At 40.2% G+C, this 23,189-nt stretch overlaps 1 protein-coding gene across 2 annotated transcripts in view; it reads right to left on the bottom strand.

Annotated features, from left to right (window-relative positions):
* LOC118359624 (IQ motif and SEC7 domain-containing protein 1-like) overlaps positions 1-23,189 on the bottom strand; it is a 246,958-nt gene that overhangs the window by 163,065 nt on the left and 60,704 nt on the right. For both annotated transcript variants that reach the window (XM_035738184.2, XM_035738177.2), the window contains exon 3: positions 20,143-20,250. In XM_035738184.2, coding sequence (XP_035594077.1) covers positions 20,143-20,250 — 108 coding nt within the window. The remainder of the gene's footprint in view (positions 1-20,142; positions 20,251-23,189) is intronic.

The raw sequence follows: 23,189 nt of genomic DNA, 5'->3' as shown, positions 1-23,189 counted from the left end.
ATTGTGGATAGGCCAAGCTTATCTTCACCCTGTTAATCAATAGAGATTGCCCATTCTAATTACCATTACGTTATGTAGTTTGATTGGTAAAAACAAAGTCAAAGTGATTGTATAATTGATCCGTTAATGCATATAGTGTCTTCAGTGCCCTCTTGACTTATTCCACATTTTCTTGTGTTACAGCCTGAACTAAAAATGTATTAAATACTTTTTTTCTCGCCAATCTACACAATACCCCATAATGACAAAGTGAAAAAATATTTTTTTAAATGTTTGCAAATAAAAATATCTAATTTCCATAACTATTCACACTCCTGAGTCAATGTATGCTAGAATCACCTTTGGCAGTGATTACAGCTGTGAGTCTTTCTGGGTAAGTCTTTAAGAGCTTTTCGCACCCGGATTGCACAATATTAACTAATTTTGCACATTATTTAAGCTCAGTCAAATTGGTTGTTGATCAATACTAGACAGCCATTTTCATGCCTTGCCATAGATTTTAAAGTCCATTTAAGTCAAAACTGTAACTAGGCCACTCAGGAACATTCAATGTTGTCTTGGTAAGCAATCCAGTATATATTTGGCTTTGTGTTTTAGGTTATTGTCCTGCTGAAAGGTGAATTTGAGTCCCAGTGTCTGTTGCAAAGCAGACAGCCATATTTTCCTCTAGGATTTTGCCTGTGCTTAGTTCTATTCGGCTTCTTTTTATTTGAAAAAACTCCCTAGTCCTTGACGACGATAAGAATACCCATAACCCAATACCCATCATGCAGCCCCCACCATGCTTGAAAATATGAAGAGTTGTACTCAGTGATGTGTCGTGTTTGCCCCAAACATAACACTTTGTATTCAGGACATAAAGTTAATTTATTTGCCACATGTTTTGCAGTTTTACTTTAGTACCTTGTTGCAAACAGTATCCATGTTTTGGAATGTTTTTATTCTGTACAGGCTTCCTCCTTTTCTCACTGTCATTTAGGTTAGTATTTTTGGAGCAACTACAATGTTGTTGATCCATCCTCATTTTTCTCATACCACAGCCATTTAAACTCAGTAACTGTTTTAAAGTCACCATTGACCTCAGTGAAATTCCTGAGCAGTTTCCTTCTTCTTCGGCAACTGAGTTAGGAAGGATGCCTGTATCTTTGTAGTGACTGGGGTTATTGATACACCATCCAAAGTGTAATAATAACTTCACCATGCTCAAAGGGATATTCAGTGTCTGCTTTTTAGGTGCCCTTCTTTGTGAGGCATTGGGAAAACCTCCCTGGTCATTGTGGTTGAATCTGTGTTTGAAATTCACTGCTCGATTGCTCACGTTCAACACAACTATTGCACACAGAGTGAGTACATGCAAACTTATGTGACTTGTTTTTTATGGGACTTGTTTAAAAACATAATTTCACTTTGACATTATGGGGTACTGTGTGTAGACCAGTGACACAAAATGTAATCGTAATCCATTTTTAATTCAGGCCGTAACAAAGCAAAATGTGTGAATACGGTGTGAATACTTTTGAAGGCAAAAATATATAATGTAATGGTATTGAACTCAAATGTAATGGTATTGGATCAAGTGCCATTCTGTGACTTTGGCTAATATGCCTTCTTTTCTTGCTGTGATATCATTTGGGTATCGTTTTGGTATTGAGTATCCTGATGGTATCGAGTATTGTGATAGTAAACCTGATATCAGTATCGTGACAACACTATAAATCAAGTTAGGTTATTTTCCTATTGATGAGACTAACTACAATCGTTCACAACACATACACAGTAGTGTGCTTTTCCCTTTCAAGTTTCTCTGCAGCGAGATGCCTTTAAATATTTCATCCCCTTGGCTGATAAATCGTATAGAGCAATTACTCTGTCACAGAATAAGCTGCAATCCACTGTCCCCGTTGGGCTGGCTCCCTGCTCCACTTTCTCTCTAAGTCTCAACAAGCAGGCCGTAAAAACACTGCTCTTATTGCACACTTGAACAGACTTTACCAATTTGTATTTTGGGGGGACAAACCTCTGACAAAAAACAAAGAAAGAGCTTTAATGTAACACGGATCATAATAGAGGATGAGTCACTGTTGTCCTAGCGACAAGTGTAATAACACAGTCAGGATTGGAAGTGTTAGTCATGAGATGGAGATCTTCTCCCCTGGAGTATTCCAGCGTGGTCAGGAAGGATCAGTACAGCGGAGAGGGCAGAGAAGAGAGAGAGAGGAAGAGGAGAAAACATGGAGAGGGATAAAGAAAATGGAGAGAGGGGGGAATAAAGGAGAGAGGAGAGTTGAAGTTAAGGAGAGAGCGAAATTAGAGGGACTGTTGAAATCAGCTGGGTAGTCAGCCCATTTATCAGACATGAAGACTTTTCCTGTCTACAGATTCCATGAGTCAAGACTTTATTTTAATTTGAGGACCAAAGAGTGCAATGGAACTCTTTTAATGGGGCTCAGTGCAGGTACTAATTCAGATGCACAAACAGTCACTGACAGAGTCATTGATTTAAGGGTCTTTGATCATTATAACTACTAGAACAAGACAGGGCTGTCTCTACTTTCAGAGAATTTTAAGACAAAGTTGACTATTTTTACCATCAGATAATGAGGTGCAGTAATCAAAGAAAATATTTTGGTTGGTACAAATAGTTGGACAGTGATAAAAAGGCTGACTGTATATCCAGGTGTAGTACCTCACATGTTGTATCGGTGAATAAAACATTTATGCCCCCCAAAAATTGCCTCGTGAGCACAATTAACATTGGGAAGGTTCATGACCAGCCAGTTCCTTCTCCAAGGTTAATAGGCATGCCTTGTTGGTCCCACCACTTTAAACAACAGTAGCAGCAGATTCAACAAACCAAGCAAAGCCATTGGTCCTACAGACCTCCCCATGAAATAGACCTACTACCCAGATACAGGCAGATATAGGACCCATACAGGGCCCTGAAACATAGCCTTAACATACAGTATCTTGGCTACTGCTTAGAAATCACAAAAGGAAGAGAGGGTCATGCCTCAATTCTAACAGAAATAGAGGATTTGTTTTGTATATGAGAGGGAAAGAAAGAGGCAGAGAAACAGAGAGAAAATAGAAGCCTGAACAAGTTCTTCCCTGGGGGTATGTTTGTGTTATTAGAGTTTCTTATATTAACGGTGTTGTTCACCTGGAATGTGACGGCTACTCTTCAGAGATTTCTCCATTTTGCTTTACAAGCACCACGAGGGAGACAATCTTTGTCTATAATGCTGCCTCGGTATTGACTGCTTTATCTAACATCGTCGCTTAAGGCCAAAGTTGCACCGTCAACAATTCCGAACATCCCATGTACTTAACAGTTTAAACTGCGCAAAACTATTTAAACTTAAGCAGTTTCTACGACATGTTCTGTATGTGTGTGAAAAATACAACAACATCAAAACCAGTTTAAAACAGCATCACAACCTGTGTGTAATACTGAAAGTACTCACAGAAAAACATCCAGTACTGCTTTTCAGCTGAACATTAGCATACAGGCAAATATCAATAAATGAAAAAATGATTCAGCATGCTAAAAGCAATGAAACAGCAGCTCATATATGAAATCCCACACTAATAATATTTCATCTCTTCTTCTTCAATACTGAACATGCACACACACAGAAATACTGCCAGTACACACACAAACACGCACAGGCATGAAGATAATTCACTCTTTGTAATATGGGCCTCCTACAGGCCTAACGTGTCACCGACAAGAATCATTATAAAATAAATAGAAATTGTTTGACATCCCTTCGCCTTAGCTTCTGGAGTAAATGGCAATTTTTCATTTTACCCGTAAACTAATCTGTTACATTAACCTTGAGTGTGACTAACTGTGCCTTTGTGTTGTGGTAGAATTATTTTTTAAATACTTTTTTCAGTCAGGGAGGACAAAGGCAACCTCACAAAACATAAAGAAGAGCCAAAACAAAAGTGATATGGCCAAGCACCAGAAAACATTGTTAACACAGAAGACAAAGAACTAAAACAGACATGAGGAAAGACAGTTTTTGCTCGATGAAAACACTTGTGTGACACACTCCTTCATTAAAGCATGTATTATTAAGGCCTACAATACATACACACACACACACACACACACACACACACACACACACACACACACGCGCACACGCGCACACGCACACACGCACACACGCACGAGGTCGACCGATTATGATTTTAACGCCGATACCGATTATTAGAGGACCCTAAAAAAAAAAGAAGGCAGATACCGATTAATAATGACAATTACAACAATACTGAATGAACACTTATTTTAACTTAATATAATAAACCAATAAAATCTATTTAGCCTCAAATAAATAATGAAACATGTTCAATTTGGTTTAAATAATGCAAAAACAAAGTGTTGGAGAAGAAAGTAAAAGTGCTATATGTGCAATGTAAAAAGCTAAAGTTAAAATTCCTTGCTCAGAACATGAGAACATATGAAAGCTGGTGGTTCCTTTAAACATGAGTCTTCAATATTCCCAGATAAGAAGTTTTAGGTTGTAGTTATTATAGGAATCATAGGACTATTTATCTCTCTACCATTTGTATTTCCTATACCTTTGACTATTGGATGTTCTTATAGGCACTTTAGTATTGCCAGTGTAACAGTATAGCTTCCGTCCCTCTCCTCACCCCTACCTGGGCTCGAACCAGGAACACATCGACAACAGTCACCCTCGAAGCAGCGTTACCCATGCAGAGCAAGGGGAACAACTACTCCAAGTCTCAGAGCGAGTGATGTTTGAAACGCTATTAGCGCACCCCGCTAACTAGCTCGCCATTTCACATCGGTTACACCAAACTAATCTCGGGAGTTGATGGGCTTGAAGTCATAAATAGCACAACGCTTGAAGCACAGCAAAGAGCTGCTGGCAAAACACACGAAAGTGCTGTTTGAATGAATGCTTACGAGCCTGCTGGTGCCTACCATCGCTCAGTCAGACTGCTCTATCAAATCATAGACTGAATTATAACATAATAACACACAGAAATACGAGCCTTAGGTCATTAATATGGTTGAATCCGGAAACTATCATCTCGAAAACAAGACGTTGATTCTTTCAGTGAAATTACAGGTGGCATCCATAAGTCTAAATATTCCTGTTACATTGCCCAACGTTCAATGTTATGTCATAATTACGTAAAATTCTGGCAAATTAGGCGGCCCAAACTTTTTTAAATGTTGTTATTTTTTTTATTTCAGCTTAATATTTCGGAAAGAATATTGGTTCCATCAATGTAATTGTCTGCATCATTTCCAATCTCCCATATCTTTTTTTGTTAAATATATATATCCATATACATACACATATGCATACATATACACATATACAGTGGGGCAAAAAAAGTATTTAGTCAGCCACCAATTGTGCAAGTTATCCCACTTAAAAAGATGAGAGAGGCCTGTAATTTTAATCATAGGTACACTTCAACTATGACAGACAAAATGAGAAAAAAAAAGAATTTATTTGCAAATTATGGTGGAAAATGAGTATTTGGTCACCCACAAACAAGCAAGATTTCTGGCTCTCACAGACCTGTAACTTCTTCTTTAACTTCTTCGATATCGGGGGCGCTCTTTTAATTTTTGGATAAAAAAACGTTCCCGTTTTTAACAAGATATTTTGTCACGAAAAGATGCTCGACTATGCATATAAAAAACACTGACATTTCCAAAACTGCAAAGATATTGTCTGTGAGTGCCACAGAACTAATGCTACAGGCGAAACCAAGATGAAATTTCATACAGGAAGTGCCCCAGATTTTGAATGCGCTGTGTTCCAATGTCTCCTTATATGGCTGTGAATGCGCCAGGAATGAGCCTACACTTTCTGTCGTTTCCCCAAGGTGTCTGCAGGATTGTGACGTATTTGTAGGCATATCATTGGAAGATTGACCATAAGAAACTACATTTACCAGGTGTCCGCTTGGTGTCCTCCGTCGAAATTATTGCGTAATCTCCAGCTGCGTGCATTTTTCCATTTGGTTCAGAGGAGAAACCAAACTGCCACGAATTATTTATCATTGAATAGATATGTGAAAAACACCTTGAGGATTGATTCTAAACAACGTTTGCCATGTTTCTGTCGATATTATGGAGTTAATTTGGGGAAAAGTTTGCGTTGTCATGACTGAATTTTCGGGGGTTTTTCTTAGCCAAACGTGATGAACAAAACGGAGCAATTTTTCCTACACAAATAATATTTTTGGAAAAACTGAACATTTGCTATCTAACTGAGAGTCTCCTCATTGAAAACATCCGAAGTTCTTCTTTTTGTGAAAATGTTGCCTGCTGAATGCAAGGCTTAATGCTATGCTAGCTATCAATACTCTTACACAAATGCTTGTGTAGCTATGGTTGAAAAGCATATTTTGAAAATCTGAGATGACAGTGTTGTTAACAAAAGGCTAAGCTTGTGAGCCAATATATTTATTTCATTTCATTTGCGATTTTGATGAATAGTTAACGTTGCGTTATGGTAATGAGCTTGAGGCTATGATTACGCTCCCGGATACGGGATTGCTCGACGCAAGAAGTTAAGAGGCTTCTCTGTCCTCCACTCGTTACCTTGTTATCAGTATAAAAAGACACCTGTCCACAACCTCAAACAGTCACACTCCAAACTCCACTATGGCCAAGACCAAAGAGCTGTCAAAGGACACCAGAAACAAAATTGTAGACCTGTACCAGGCTGGGAAGACTGAATCTGCAATAGGTAAGCAGCTTGTTTTGAAGAAATCAACTGTGGGAGCAATTATTAGGAAATGGAAGACATACAAGACCAGTGATAATCTCCCTCGATCTGGGGCTCCACGCAAGATCTCACTCACCCCGTAGGTTCAAAATGATCACAAGAACAGTGAGCAAAAATCCCAGAACCACACGGGGGGACCTAGTGAATGACCTGCAGAGAGCTGGGACCAAAGTAACAAAGCCTACCATCAGTAACACACTACGCCGCCAGGGACTCAAATCCTGCAGTGCCAGACGTGTCCCCCTGCTTAAGCCAGTACATGTTCAGGCCCGTCGGAAGTTTGCTAGAGAGCATTTGGATGATCCAGAAGAAGATTGGGAGAATGAAATATGGTCAGATGAAACCAAAATATAACTTTTTGGTAAAACTCAACTCAGCATTCTTGTCCTCCAAACATGACGAGTTGCATCCAAAGAACACCATACCTACTGTGAAGCATGGGGGTGGAAACATCATGCTTTGGGGCTGTTTTTCTGCAAAGGGACCAGGACGACTGATCCGTGTAAAGGAAAGAATGAATGGGGCCATGTATCGTGAGATTTTGAGTGAAGATGAAACGTGGCTGAGTCTTTCAGCATGACAATGATCCCAAACACACTGCCCGGGCAACGAAGGAGTGGCTTCGTAAGAAGCATTTCAAGGTCCTGGAGTGGCCTAGCCAGTCTCCAGATCTCAACCCCATAGAAAATCTTTGGAGGGAGTTGAAAGTCCGTATTGCCCAGCAACAGCCCCAAAACATCACTGCTCTAGAGAATATTTACACAGAGGAATGGGCCAAAATACCAGCAACAGTGTGTGAAAACCTTGTGAAGACTTACAGAAAACATTTGACTTCTGTCATTGCCAACAAAGGGTATATAACAAAGTATTGAGATAAACTTTTGTTATTGACCAAATACTTATTTTCCACCATAATTTGCCAAAATAATTAATTAAGAATGTGATTTTTTTCCCTAATTTTGTCTGTCATAGTTGAAGTGTACCTATGATGAAAATTACAGGCCTCTCATCTTTTTAAGTGGGAGAACTTGCACAATTGTTGGCTGACAATACTTTTTTGCCCCACTTTATACATACACATACCTATATAGATATACATATTTTTTTAAAGTATATACCTTTATTATTATTCCTCGCAAATCCTACCACCGATTACCCCAATTGGAGTAAACTAATAAACACTTCGGCTTTTACCTTCAATTTATACATCTCATACACATTTTACAGACAGTCTATTTTACAATAGTTATTTTTTGTTTGTTTTTAGTCCTTCCTCTATTTCTGATGTCCATCCAGTTTGATTTCTATTTGTAACTGTGCTATTTGACAAAAGTTCTGAACCTATATACATTTTATAGACCCCTTATGTTTTACATGGTTTATCTTGTTATTAGTCCCACCCTTCAGCTCCATTCAACCTCTCACATCTATCGCTCAACATCATCCATTTTGGATTTCTATTTGCCATATATTTTTCAACTGTGCTGTGATGCTTCACAAACAAATTGAACATTTATATTCTCATAGCTTCTACAGATTGTAAATTAAAAATACATGTTTTTGCAAAAAAAAAATATATATATTATTGATTAATTGACTATGGCTTTTCAAATCACCCAGTATTGCAGCGTTAGTTAGAATTGCAGCAAATGTTGCAATTCTTCAGCCATTCCTGGACCTGTGACCAAAAACGAGCTACATATGGAAAATACCTAAATAAATTATCCAATGACTCTGCCTCCTCACAGCAGAATCTGCAGAGCTGGCCGCCTCGCTTCGCGTTCCTAGGAAACTATGCATTTTTTTTTTTTTTTTTTTTTTTTTACATTATTTCTTACATTGGTACCCCAGGTCATCTTAGGTTTCATTATATACAAGCGAGAAGAACTACTGAATATAAGAGCAGCGTCAACTCACCATCAGTACGACCAAGAATATGACTTTCCCGGAGAAGATGCTGTGTTCTGCCTTCCACCCAGGACAACGGAATGGATCCCAGCCTGCGACCCAAAACAACTACATCGTAAAAGAGGCAAACGAAGCAGTCTTCTGGTCAGGCTCCGGAGACGGGCACATCGCGCGCCACTCCCTAGCATACTACTCGCCAATGTCCAGTCTCTTGACAACAAGGTTGATGAAATCTGAGCAAGGGTAGCATTCCAGAGGGACATCAGGGACTGTAACGTTCTTTGCTTCATGGAAACATGGCTCACTCGAGAGATGCTATAGGAGTCGGTGCAGCCAGCTGGTTTCTCCACGCATCGCGCCGACAGAAACAAACATCTTTCTGGTAAGAAGAGGGGCGGGGGCGTATGCTTTATGGTTAACGAGACATGGTGTGGTCACAACAACATACAGGAACTCAAGTCCTTCTGTTCACCTGATTTAGAATTCCTCACAATCAAATGTCGACCGCATTATCTACCAAGTGAATTCTCTTCGATTATAAATCACAGCCGTATATATTCCCCCCCAAGCAGACACATCAATGCCTCTGAACCAACTTTATTTGACTCTTTGCAAACTGGAATCCACACGTCTTGAGGCTGCATTCATTGTAGCTGGGGATTTTAACAAGGCTAATCTGAAAACAAGACTCCCTAAATTGTATCAGCATATCGATTGCGCAACCAGGGCTGGTAAAACCTTGGATCATTGCTATTCTAACTTCCGCGAATCATATAAGGCCCTCCCCCGCCCTCCTTTCGGAAAAGCTGACCACGACTCCATTTTGTTGCTCCCTGCCTACAGACAGAAGCTAAAACAATAAGCTCCCACGCTGAGGTCTGTTCAACGCTGGTCCGACCAATCTGATTCCACGCTCCAAGACTGCTCCCATCACGCGTCAAACAACAACATTGACAAATACGCTGATTCGGTGAGCGAGTTCATTAGAAGGTGCGTGGATTGATGGCAGCATTCGCGTGAAACTGAAAGCGCGAACCACTGCTTTTAATCAGGGCAAGGTGACCGGAAACATGACCGAATACAAACAGTGTAACTATTCCCTCCGCAAGGCAATCAAACAAGCTAAGCGTCAGTATAGAGACAAAGTAGAATCGCAATTCAAGGGCTCAGACACAAGAGGTATGTGGCAGGGTCTACAGTCAATCACGGATTACAAAAAAAACAGCCCAGTCACGGACCAGGATGCCTTGAATAACTGAATAACTTTTTTGCCCGCTTTGAGGACAATACAGTGCCACTGACACGGCCCGCAACCAAACATGCGGACTCTCCTTCACTGCAGCCGAGGTGAGTAAAACATTTAAACGTGTTAACCCTCACAAGGCTGCAGGCCCAGACGGCATCCCCAGCCGCGCCCTCAGAGCATGCGCAGACCAGCTGGCTGTTTACGAACATATTCAATCATTCCTTATCCCAGTCTGCTGTTCCCACATGCTTCAAGAGGGCCACCATTCTTCCTGTTCCCAAGAAAGCTAAGGTAACTGAGCTAAACGACTACTCACTTCCGTCATCATGAAGTGCTTTGAGAGACTAGTCAAGGACCATATCACCTCCACCTGACACCCTAGACCCACTCCAATTTGCTTACCGCCCCTATTGGTCCACAGACGATACAATCTTAACCACACTGCCCTAACCCATCTGGACAAGAGGAATATGTGAGAATGCTGTTCATCGACTACAGCTCAGAATTTAACACCATAGTACCCTCCAAACTAGTCATCAAGCTCGAGACCCTGGGTCTCGACCCCGCCCTGTGCAACTGGGTACTGGACTTCCTGACGGGCCGCCCCCAGGTGGTGAGGGTAGGTAACAACATCTCCACCCCGCTGATCCTCAACACTGGGGCCCCACAAGGATGCGTTCTGAGCCCTCTCCTGTACTCCCTGTTCACCCACGACTGTGTGGCCACGCACGCCTCCAACTCAATCATCAAGTTTGCGGACGACACAACAGTGGTAGGCTTGATTACCAACAACGACGAGACGGCCTACAGGGAGGAGGTGAGGGCCCTCGGAGTGTGGTGTCAGGAAAATAACCTCACACTCAACGTCAACAAAACTAAGGAGATGATTGTGGACTTCAGGAAACAGCAGAGGGAACACCCCCTATCCACATTGATGGAACAATAGTGGAGAGGGTAGTAAGTTTTAAGTTCCTCGGCGTACACATCACAGACAAACTGAATTGGTCCACCCATACAGACAGCATCGTGAAGAAGGCGCAGCGGCGCCTCTTCAACCTCAGGAGGCTGAAGAAATTTGGCTTGTCACCAAAAGCACTCACAAACTTCTACAGATGCACAATCAAGAGCATCCTGTCGGGCTGTATCACCGCCTGGTACGGCAACTGCTCCGCCCACAACCGTAAGGTTCTCCAGAGGGTAGCGAGGTCTGCACAACACATCACCGGGGGCAAACTACCTGCACTCCAGGACACCTACACCACCCGATGTCACAGGAAGGCCATAAAGATCATCAAGGACAACAACCACCCGAGTCACTGCCTGTTCACCCCGCTATCATCCAGAAGGCGAGGTCAGTACAGGTGCATCAAAGCTGGGACAGAGAGACTGAAAACAGCTTCTATCTCAAGGCCTTCAGACTGTTAAACAGCCACCACTAACATTGCGTGGCTGCTGCCAACACACTGACTCAACTCCAGTCACTTTAATAATGGGAATTGATGGGAATTGATGTAAAATATATCACTAGCCACTTTAAACAATGCTACTTAATATAATGTTTACATACCCTACATTATTGAGCTGTGAGGGGAACGGCACCTCAGTACCTCCAGGCTCTGATCAGGCCCTACACCCAAACAAGGGCACTGCGTTCATCCACCTCTGGCCTGCTCGCCTCCCTACCACTGAGGAAGTACAGTTCCCGCTCAGCCCAGTCAAAACTGTTCGCTGCTTTGGCCCCCCAATGGTGGAACAAACTCCCCCACGACGCCAGGACAGCGGAGTCAATCACCACCTTCCGGAGACACCTGAAACCCCACCTCTTTAAGGAATACCTAGGATAGGATAAAGTAATCCTTCTCACCCCCCCCCCCCTTAAAAGATTTAGATGCACTATTGTAAAGTGGCTGTTCCACTGGATGTCATAAGGTGAATGCACCAATTTGTAAGTCGCTCTGGATAAGAGCGTCTGCTAAATGACTTAAATGTAATTATTTATCTCATATGTATACGTATATACTGTACTCTATATAATCTACTGCAGCTTTATGTAATACATGTATCACTAGCCACTTTAACTATGCCACTTTGTTTACAGACTCATCTCATATATGTAAATACTGTACTCAATACCATCTACTGCATCTTGCCTATGCCGCTCTGTACCATCACTCATTCATATATCTTTATGTACATAGTCTTTATCCCTTTACACTTGTGTGTATAAGGTTGTAGTTTTGCAATTGTTGGCTAGATTACTCGTTGGTTATTACTGCATTGTCGGAACTAGAAGCACAAGCATTTCGTTACACTCACATTAACATCTGCTAACCATGTGTATGTGACAAATAAAATTGGATTTGATTTGATTGTATTCCCCATGTATATAACATTCTATTGTTTGCAAGAATTTTGTGTAGTAATTTTTGTATTTATTTGCAGTTTTGCATCCGGCGTTGTTTTGCGAATCAATTCATAAACCCTGTGCCATGGAATGGGTACATAAAAAATCTCTTCCCAACTATTTTGCAAATTATAATGGCACAGCTGTCAGTTTTTTGTTCCTTAAATGAAATTAGTATATGTCTTTATTTATCACACTTTTCTTTAACCATTTATGTTCTTTAATACAGGGCCGACATACAAGTTCCTTACTTTTTCCCCCTTCAACTTGCCTCTTCCATTTTTGTGGAAATGCTGCAATTAATTGGTTGCGATTTTGGGTTGGGCAGACATTTCCATATGTCGGTGTTAGCTGCATGTGTGACATAACTCCACCAGTCCTATTTGTGATATCATTCACAAATATTTTACCTTTTTAAAAAATGTCTTTGAAAAATACAGTTCTTTTAATCAATTAGTATATTTGAATTTAACCACAATATTTAATCATTTCTGCCCTCCAAATTCATATTCGTTATATAAATAGGCCCTTTTAATTTTATCTGGCTTAACGTTCCAAATAAAATTGAATATTTTATGTTCATATAATTTAAAAAGCAGGTCACAAGGTGTAGGCTAAACCATAAGCAAATAGGTAAACTGTGATGTCTAAAGAGTTAATCAGGGTGATTTTTCCACAAATAGACAGGTATTTTCCTTTCCATGGTAACAAGATTTAATCTATTTTTGCTAACTTTCTATAAAAAATGTATTGCAGTGAGATCATTTATTTCTTTTGGGATTTGTATACCGAGTATGTCCACATCTCCGTCAGACCATTTTATTGGTAAACTACATGGTTATGTAAAATTTGCATTGTTTTTGTGATCCAATATTTAATATAGTACACTTATCATAATTTGGTATTAATCCAGAGAGAATAGCAAAAGTATCTAGATCCTCTGAGGCCGTGGAGAGACTCTAATTGTGGTTTTAAAAGAAAACATGAATCATCAGCGTACAATGACACCTTAGTTTTTATGCCACGGATTTCTAATCCCTTAATATTATTGTTTGATCTAATCTTAACAGCTAACATTTCGATGGCAATAATAAATAGATATGCCGATAGTGGACAACCTTGTTTTACTCTAGAGAGTTTAACATTTTGAGATTTAGCCATTATTTACTATTTTACACTATTACTATACATAACTTTAACCCATTTTATAAGAGATTTCCCAAAATTGAAATATTCTAGGCATTTATATATAAACTCCAGTCGTACTTTATCAAAAGCCTTTTCAAAATCAGCTATGAAAACCAGGCCTGGAGTCCCAGATATTTCATAGTATTCTATTGTTTCCAGTACTTGTCTTATATTATCTCCAATGTATCGTCCATGTAAAAAACCTGTCTGATTAGGATGAATAATATCTGACAATACTTTTTTAATTCTATGCGTCAAGCATTTTGCGAGGATTTTTGCATCACAACACTGAAGTGTAAGAGGTCTCCAAATTTTTAAATGGACTGGATCTTTATATATACCACTTGGGTCCTGTTTCAGTAATAATGATATCAGATCTTCTTGTTGAGTGTCTGATAATCTACCATTTATATACAGTGGGGAGAATAAGTATTTGATACATTGCAGATTTAGAGGTCTGTAATGTTTACCATAGGTACACTTCAACTGTGAGAGACGGAGAGAGACGGAATCTAAAACAAAAATCTAGAAAATCACATTGTATGATTTTTAAGTAATTAATTTGCATTTTCTTGCATGACAGAATATTTGGTACAGATACCTTTGTTTGCAATTACAGAGATCATACGTTTCCTGTAGTTCTTGACCAGGTTTGCACACACTGCAGCAGGGATTTTGGCACACTCCTCCATACAGACCTTCTCCAGATCCTTCAGGTTTCGGGGCTGTCGCTGGGAAATACGGACTTTCAGCTCCCTCCAAAAATGTTCTATTGGGTTCAGGTCTGGAGACTGGCTCGGGCACTCCAGGACCTTGAGATGCTTCTTATGGAGCCTCGCCTCAGGTGCCATGGCTGTGTGTTTCGGTCGTTGTCATGCTGGAAGACCCAGCCACAACCAATCTTCAATGCTCTTACTGAGGGAAGGAGGTTGTTGGCCAAGATCTCGCGATACATGGCCCCATCCTTTCTTCCCTCAATACGGTGCAGTCGTCCTGTCCCCTTGGCAGAAAAGCATCCCCAAAGAATGATGTTTCCACCTCCATGCTTCACGGTTGAGATGGTGTTCTTGGGGTTGTACTCATCCTTCTTCCTCCAAAAACGGGGAGTGGAGTTTAGACCAAAGAGCTCTATTTTTGTCTCATCAGACCACATGACCTTCTCCCATTCCTCCTCTGGATCATCCAAATGGTCATTGGCAATATTCAGACGGGCCTGGACATGCACTGGCTTGAGTAGGGGGACCTTGCGTGCGCTGCAGGATTTTAATCCATGACGGCGTAGTGTGTTACTAATGGTTTTCTTTGAGACTGTGGTCCCAGCTCTCTTCAGATCATTGACCAGGTCCTAGTTGTAGTTCTGGGCTGATCCCTCACCATCCTCATGATCATTGATGCCCCACGAGGTGAGATCTTGCATGGAGCCCCAGACCGAGGGTGATTGACCGTCATCTTGAACTTCTTCTATTTTCTAATAATTGCGCCAACAGTTGTTGCCTTCTCACCAAGCTGCTTGCCTATTGTCCTGTAGCCCATCCCAGCCTTGTGCAGGTCAACATTTTACAATTTATCCCTGATGTCCTTACACAGCTCTCTGGTCTTGGCCATTGTGGAGAGGTTGGAGTCTGCTTGATTGAGTGTGTGTACAGGTCTCTTTTATATAGGTAGAGTTCAAACAGGTGCAGTTAATTCAGGTAATGAGTGGAGAACAGGAGGGCTTCTTAAAGAAAAACTAACAGGTCTGTGAGAGCCGAAATTCTTACTGGTTGGTAGGTGATCAAATACTTATGTCATGCAATAAAATGCAAATGAATTACTTAAAAATCATACAATGTGATTTTCTGGATTTTTGTTTTAGATTCCGTCTCTCACAGTTGAAGTGTACCTATGATAAAAATTACAGACCTCTACATGCGTTGTCAGTAGGAAAACCTGCAAAATCGGCAATGTATCAAATACTTGTTCTCCCCACTGTAGGAGTGGTTAAAACATGCTAATAATGGTCCTTTGAGTATATCAAAAAAGTTTTTGTATTCTTCCACTGGTATGCCATCCAGCCCTGGAGTTTTCCCATCCTTAAAGGCCCCAATTGCATAAAGCAGCTGTAATTTGACCTTCACATGAGTCTTTCTGTACGGATGTTAATTTTACAATATTATTAGGGAAAAAATCCATACAATTAGTTTCAGTTAGTGGAGATGGAGGAGCCTGAAATGAAAACATATTCTTAAAGTACTTTACTTCCTCTTTCAAAATATATTTTGGCGAATCATGAGTGACTCCATCATTTGCAACAAATTTTAATACATTTTTTGGGGAAGCATTTCTATATTGAAGATTGAAAAAGAATTTGGTGCATTTTCCATCCAGTTCGCTTTATTTTTATAATATATTACACTGGATCTTTCTTGAATAAGTTCCTCCATTTCTTTTTTTTCCCTCTAACTTATTCTGTGCCTCTATGGTACTGTTTTTATTGCTATCTAACTGCACTGTTCTTCAATTTCCTTTGTTAATATGGACTCTTTTGATCTAAATTGCTTTTGTTTTATAGATGAGAACTGAATTTCATGGCCTCTAAAGGCACATTTAAAAGTGTCCCATACAATAAGGGGATCTGCTGTACCTATGTTAAATAGGAAAAAGTCAGTTATAAATTATTCTGTCCTAGATCTAAACAATTTATCATCGAGTAGGCTTCGATTAAATTTCCTATATCCTCGCCCACGTGGAAATTCCGTAAGAGTAATATATATGCCAATTATGTGATGATCCGACCGCATTCTGTCCCCTATCAACACTTTTTAAACTTTTGGTGTCAGAGAGAATGGCATAAGAAAGTAGTCAAGACGACTAGCTTGATTAAGCCTCCGCCAAGTATATCTCACTAGGTCAGGGAATTTAAGTCTCCATATATCCACTAATTCCAATATATCCATGACATTCATGATTTCCTTAAGTGCCTGAGGGTGATAGTTTGTAGTGTGATTTTCTTTCCGGTCCATAGAGGTATTTAAGACCGTATTAAAATCTCCCACCATAATAATAGAGTCTAGTGTTGCTTGTAGAGTTGATAAATTCTTATATTTTCAAAGAAGCTTGTATCATCATTATTCGGACCGTATAAGTTAATAAGCCATATCTGTTTATTGTCCAATAACATATTTAAAATAATCCATCTACCTTGATAATCTGTTTGGACAATTTGCACATTTGGATCACAATTACTGTTAATTAAAACCATCCCCCCCTTTTGAATTTATTTGCCCATGGGAGAAATATATTTCGCCCCCCCAGTTCTTTTTCCACAAAACTTAATCTAAACTTGTTGAATGGGTTTCTTGTAGACAATAGATATTATATTCCTTCTCTTTTAGCCAGGTAAATACTGATCGTCTTTTCTTATTATCTGCTAGGCCATTACAATTGTAACTGGCTATACTTATTTCACCACTTACCATAATGAGACACACTTTTCAATTCAATTTATCAAAATATATGTTTGGAAACGTACCATTAAAAAGTAACATGATGATTGAGTGTCTATATACAGCGGGGCAAAAAAGTATTTAGTCAGCCACCAATTGTGCAAGTTCTCCCACTTAAAAAGATGAGGCCTGTAATTTTCATCATAGGTACACTTCAACTATGACATACAAAATGAGAAGAAAAATCCAGTCTATTTTCTTTGAAAATATGATACAGAACTTTACGGCGTTCTGCAATTTCCTTCGGAAACTGATCATTCATGCCAATTTTGGTCCCAGCAAGTCTTTTACCCAGGCTTTTAACCATTACTTTATCTTTAAATGTAGCAAACTTGGCAATGATTGGTCATTCATACCTCTGGCCTCTGTGCCCGAAGCGGTGTACACGTCAAGTTGGATTTTGCCAATAGCTTCGCGTGGGATCTGAAGCGCTGTAAGGAGGAACTCTCTAACTACAGATTCAGGAACTTCTCCTTCTTTCTCCTGGATTCCTGTAAGTACCAGATTCTCTCTCATGGATCAAGTTTGTATGTCCAGTAAGGCTTCTCTCAGAACGGTGTTCTCCTTTTTCATTTCATTCACTTCGGTTTAAATCTTATTGACTGTCCCTTTTAACTTGTTTGTTTCCTTCTCCAATATCGCAGCCTTTTCATCACTCATCTCGAGGCCTTCAACTCTTTTATATCCTTACTAACTCATTCAAGAATACCCAGTTTGTCATTTATTGATTTTAACAGATCGGTTTCGACCTTTACCATTCCGGGTGGTGAAAATATTAAATCGTCTGTGTCTGTAGAAGAGTCACATTTTCATTTTGGAATCGGTTCCCCTGTCTTACTCTCCGTCATGTTTGGGTGTTTTATGTCTCTAGCGTTACGATTTGTTTTGTGTTATTATCCAGATTGAAGGTTATCATCCACCAGATTGTGTAGTGCTAATATTTAGTCTAACTTGCCGATATTGAATATTACGTTTTATCTTGAGGTGCTCTACATAACTTCCTTCAGTCCACCATTACCTGATTTCTGCCGTATCTCTCTGTCGGCCCAAACTGTTGCATATACCCTGACTCTGCGTGCAATGAATGCAAGAGAAGTGACACATTTTCACCTGGTTAATATTGTCTGGAAACCTGGATTTCTTTTAGCTAAATATGCAGGTTTAAAAATATATACTTCTGTGTATTGAATTTAAGAAGAATCATTGATGGTTATGGTTAGGTACACGTTGGAGCAACGACAGTCCTTTTTGCGAATACGCACTGCATCGATTATTTGCAACGCAGGACACGCTAGATAAACTAGTAATATCATCAACCATGTGTAGTTAAACTAGTGATTATGATTGATTAATTTATTGTTTTTTATAAGATAAGTTTAATGCAAGCTAGCAACTTACCTTGGCTTCTTACTGCATTCGCGTAACAGGCAGTTTCCTTGTGGAGTGCAACGAGAGGCAGGTGGTTAGAGCGTTGGACTAGTTAACTGTAAGGTTGCAAGATTGAATCCCCGAGCTGACAAGGTAGAAATCTGTCGTTCTGCCCCTGAACAAGGCAGTTAACCCACCGCTCCTAGGCCGTCATTGAAAAGAATGTGTTCTTAACTGACTTGCCTAGTTAAATAAAGATTAAATAAAGGTGTAAAAAACATTTATATATATATATTTTTTAATCGCCCAAATCGGTGTCCACAAATACTGATTTCCGATTGTTATGAAAACTTGAAATTGGCCATTCCGATTAATCGGTCAACCTCACACACACACACACACACACACACACACACACACACACACACACACACACACACACACACACACACACACACACACACACACACACACACACACACACACGCACACACACGCACACACAAAATACTGAGCTGTAGTAATTAACACTTGGTAATAATGTTAATACATTTAATGTAATAACCACCTGGGGGCTAAATTAACATAGGAGCCAACTATAACAAATCAGTAAATTGTCCAAATAAATAACCAATGTGTTGGGGGCATATTGGAGCACCGTGCTGTCTCGTCAGTCAAATGATTGGTAACTAGGGGCTAATTATGCTAATGAGTCTGGGAGATGATGAAGCACAAACGATAACAAACAGAGCTGCCAATCCAGCCTTTCACACTTTAATCACATGGCTGTCATAACCCACTTCACCTATTAGCTCCTAAATGTGTTCCTGAAACAAACATGCGGTAAAGACCACAGTTGTCACGGGTGATCTGACATACTAATTTACCCAGTACGTTCACCATCATCTCTTCTGTAAGACTTCATAGAACCCTGTGGCATTTAAATAAATGACACACTTCATGACATCTTCACAATTTATTCCAATCTAAAATATCAGATACTCATATCCCAGGTCTCTCTCTCCCTCATTTCCATATACCACAGCTGTTACATATTTTGGAAATAAGCCTGGTATGAGTTTGGGGGATATTTCTGGCCTGTAATGAGGAGGGTAGGCTATGGGGTGGGAGCTCATTGCTATTTGATGATGAAGCACAGCGCGATGAGGAGGCGTTGAAACCCCCATCAACCTTTTGAAGCTATGTGTGTGTGTGTGTGTGTGTGTGTGTGTGTGTGTGTGTGTGTGTGTGTGTGTGTGTGTGTGTGTGTGTGTGTGTGTGTGTGTGTGTGTGTGTGTGTTATTTGTGCTCTAATCTCGCCCATCTCGTTTGTTGAGAAGCTCTCAGGCTCCAGACCATTCTTGGCTAATGCATAAGAGATAGAGGCAGGTATTATACAGCAACATCATATCTCATTAGCAGGATGCCCGTTATGAATGTCAACATTAGAATGAGTATAGAGAAAACACAGACATGTCCCCAGATAGATGCTGTGTCACAACCAGCTCACTAGAATATGCCTGTAAAGACTCAAACATGGTGCAACATATCTACCAGAAAGCCAATGTATTGGGAACTGTGCTCACATCAGCAACATAATCACATTAAACACTAAGCCATCTTGAGCTTGAAGGGTCCTGTTGTGATTAAAGACAAACATAATATTTCAGTGCTATCATGCTTTAGGGCTCCATATAGCTACACTGAAAGCACTTGACACATACACACCCGGACAACAATAACATGTTACTGTACCCAAAAGAGGCGGACTTCCACTTGCGGCAGGGGAAACTTCTCCTGCAGCCGGCCGACATCAGACTGGAAGGGCTCTCTGTGACGTCGGTGGGCAGAGAGGCATGTCTCCTACAGAGAAACAGAGAGGAACAGAACACAGTCATCACAACCTGACTGGATATACTGGAGTCACATAGAGAGCATTGACACTGAACTGGTTAATGTTAGTGTGAGTGTTGAGTGCCTTAGGATTGTTCCCCAGGAGACAAGAAGACCTTTTAGAGATGGAAAAATGGCACCAGTCTCGCCAGGGCCACCTTTCCGCTTTCATGCACAACCTGATGGCACATTCTATCCCTACATACGGTTGAAGTCAGAAGTTTACATAAACTTAGGTTGGAGTCATTAAGACTCGTTTTTCACTACACAAGTTCCAGTGGGTCAGAAGTTTACATACTGTGTTGACTGTGCCTTTAAACAGCTTAGAAAATTATGTCATGGCTTTAGAAGCTACTGATAGGCTTATTGACATAAGTTGAGTCAATTGGAGGTGTACCTGTGGATGTATTTCAAGGCCTACCTCAAAATCAGTGCCTCTTTGCTTGACATCATGGGAAAATCAAAAGAAATCAGCCAAGACGTCAGAATTTTTTTTGTAGATCTCCCCAAGTCTGGTTCATCCTTGGGAGCCTGAAGGTACCACATTCATCTGTACAAACAATAGTACGCAAGTATAAACATCATGGATCCACGCAGCTGTCATACTGCTCAGGAAGGAGACGCGTTCTGTCTCCTAGAGATGAACGTACTTTGGTGCGACAAGTGCAAATCAATTTCAGAACAACAGCAAAGGACCTTGTGAAGATGCTGGAGGAAACAGTTACAAAAGTATCTATATCCACAGTAAAACAAGTCTTATATCGACATAACCTGAAAGGCTGCTCAGCTTGGAAGAAGCCACTGCTCCAAAACCACACATAAAAAAGCCATACTTCGGTTTGCAACTGCACATGGGGACAAAGATCACACTTTTTGGAGAAATGTCCTCTGGTCTGATGAAACAAAAATAGAACTGTTTGGCCATAATGACCATTGTTTTGTTTGGAGGAAAAAGGGGGAGGCTTGCAAGCCGAAGAACACCATCCCAACCGTGAAGCACGGGGGTGGCAGCATCATGTTGTGGGGGTGCTTTTCTACAGGAGGGACTGGTGCACTTCACAAAATAGATGGCATCATGAGTATGATGGAAAATTATGCGGATATATTGAAGCAACATCTCAAGACATCAGTCAGGAAGGTAAAGCTTGGTCGCAAATGGTCCTTCCAAATGGACAATGACCCCAAGCATACTTCCAAAGTTGTGTCAAAATTAAAGACAACAAAGTCAAGGTATTGGAGTGGCCATCACAAAGCCCTGACCTCAAACCCATAGAACATGTGTGGGCAGAACTGAAAAATTGTGTGTGATCAAGGAGGCCAACAAACTTGACTCAGTTACACCAGCTCTGTCAGGAGGAATGGGCCAAAATTCACCCAACATATTGTGGGAAGCTTGTGGAAGGCTCCCCGAAACGTTTGACCCAAGTTAAACCATTTCAAGGCAATGCTACCAAATACTAATGGAGTGTATGTAAACTTCTGACCCACTGGGAATGTGATGAAAGAAATAAAAGAAATAAAAGCTTAAATAAATCATTCTCTCTACTATTATTCTTACATGTCACATTCTTAAAATAAAGTGGTGATCCTAACTGACCAGGGACCTTTTACTAGGATTAAATGTCAGAATTTGTGAAGAACTGAGTTTAAATGTATTTGGCTAAGGTGTACGTAAACTTCAGACTTACAGTTATAGCCTTATTTGGAGTTCCAAAATTAGAAATGAAAAGTAAACATTTTTATTTTGTTGTTTAGGATAAACATACACAGCACATTTCCTTGGCACACATTTTGAATGTTAGATTTCAATGTGTTACACAGAAAAGCATTAATCAAACTCAATAGAATTTAGTTTCATTTATTTTTGTAAGATTAGCCAAAATTAAAATCTATCTTTTGTCCTGGAAAATCTACAGTTTGATCTGGCGTCTAAGATATCATACATAACATATACTGTGGGGGTTAAAAAAGACACTTAGTTTTCTCCCACATTTGTCTTCTTCCCACATCCTAAAAAGAGTATTGAGCAGCAGCATTATGGTTTTCATTATTCAGATGGTTTCCTGAGCATTATGATCTATCAACAGCTACACCATGGAATCACAATACCTCAAAATTAATAATTGAGTAGAACAACAATATTTAGCGTAGCACACACATGATATTATTAATTCCGTAGGAGGATATTGTCAAATGAGTGAATTAATCATTGATATGACATTGGTGAGATCTTGCATGTTTAGATCATATGCAGTAGAGTGGAGCAATATGAACAAAATGTTCAGCTGGTATCTGGATACATTCATCATTCAGCACTACGAATGAAATACAACGCTAGAGTTCAGAGGTCACCTCCCAGAATCCACCTGAACCTGTCTTATAAAAGCACAACAGCTTATTGAAGGTTCTGTCTATGGCTCCGGCTACCACATAAATCACCGGTGTGGCATGATGTAAAAGTCAGTCCTACTCATAACTGAAGAAGAAGGAGAGAGTACAGACATGAAGCAATTAAAATTATTCCAAAGAATGAAAGAACACAAAATAAATGTGCATGTAGACAGAAGGTCAGGTTCTTTGTGGTGTTTCTACACAGTATCAGACAGTCTTTGTATGTTTGTTTTCTGCGCTGAAATCCATTTAGTCAACGACTCCTCCTCCTGATCTCATCATGGCAATTTCTATCTTTCTTTACCATCATAAACCTGATGTAGTTTTGCCCAGCAGAACTTCTCACTCATCTATAGAAGAGCTTCCATGATCCCCGGTGGCACTTTTGGCCCGCTGACACTGAAGTCGAGACCATCCCCTCTTCAGTTCACCCCAGTCTGCCATCAGTCTCTCAGAGGTCATGACCTTCATTAAGCACGGATCCATTTACATGTGATTGAACATCTGGCATGAATGGT

This window comes from Oncorhynchus keta, chromosome 27 (genome assembly GCF_023373465.1).
Source record: "Oncorhynchus keta strain PuntledgeMale-10-30-2019 chromosome 27, Oket_V2, whole genome shotgun sequence".
In the NCBI taxonomy this organism is placed as follows: Eukaryota; Metazoa; Chordata; class Actinopteri; order Salmoniformes; family Salmonidae; genus Oncorhynchus; species Oncorhynchus keta.
Note: the sequence above shows the minus strand (reverse complement) of the source record. Positions and strands in the feature narration are given on the sequence as shown.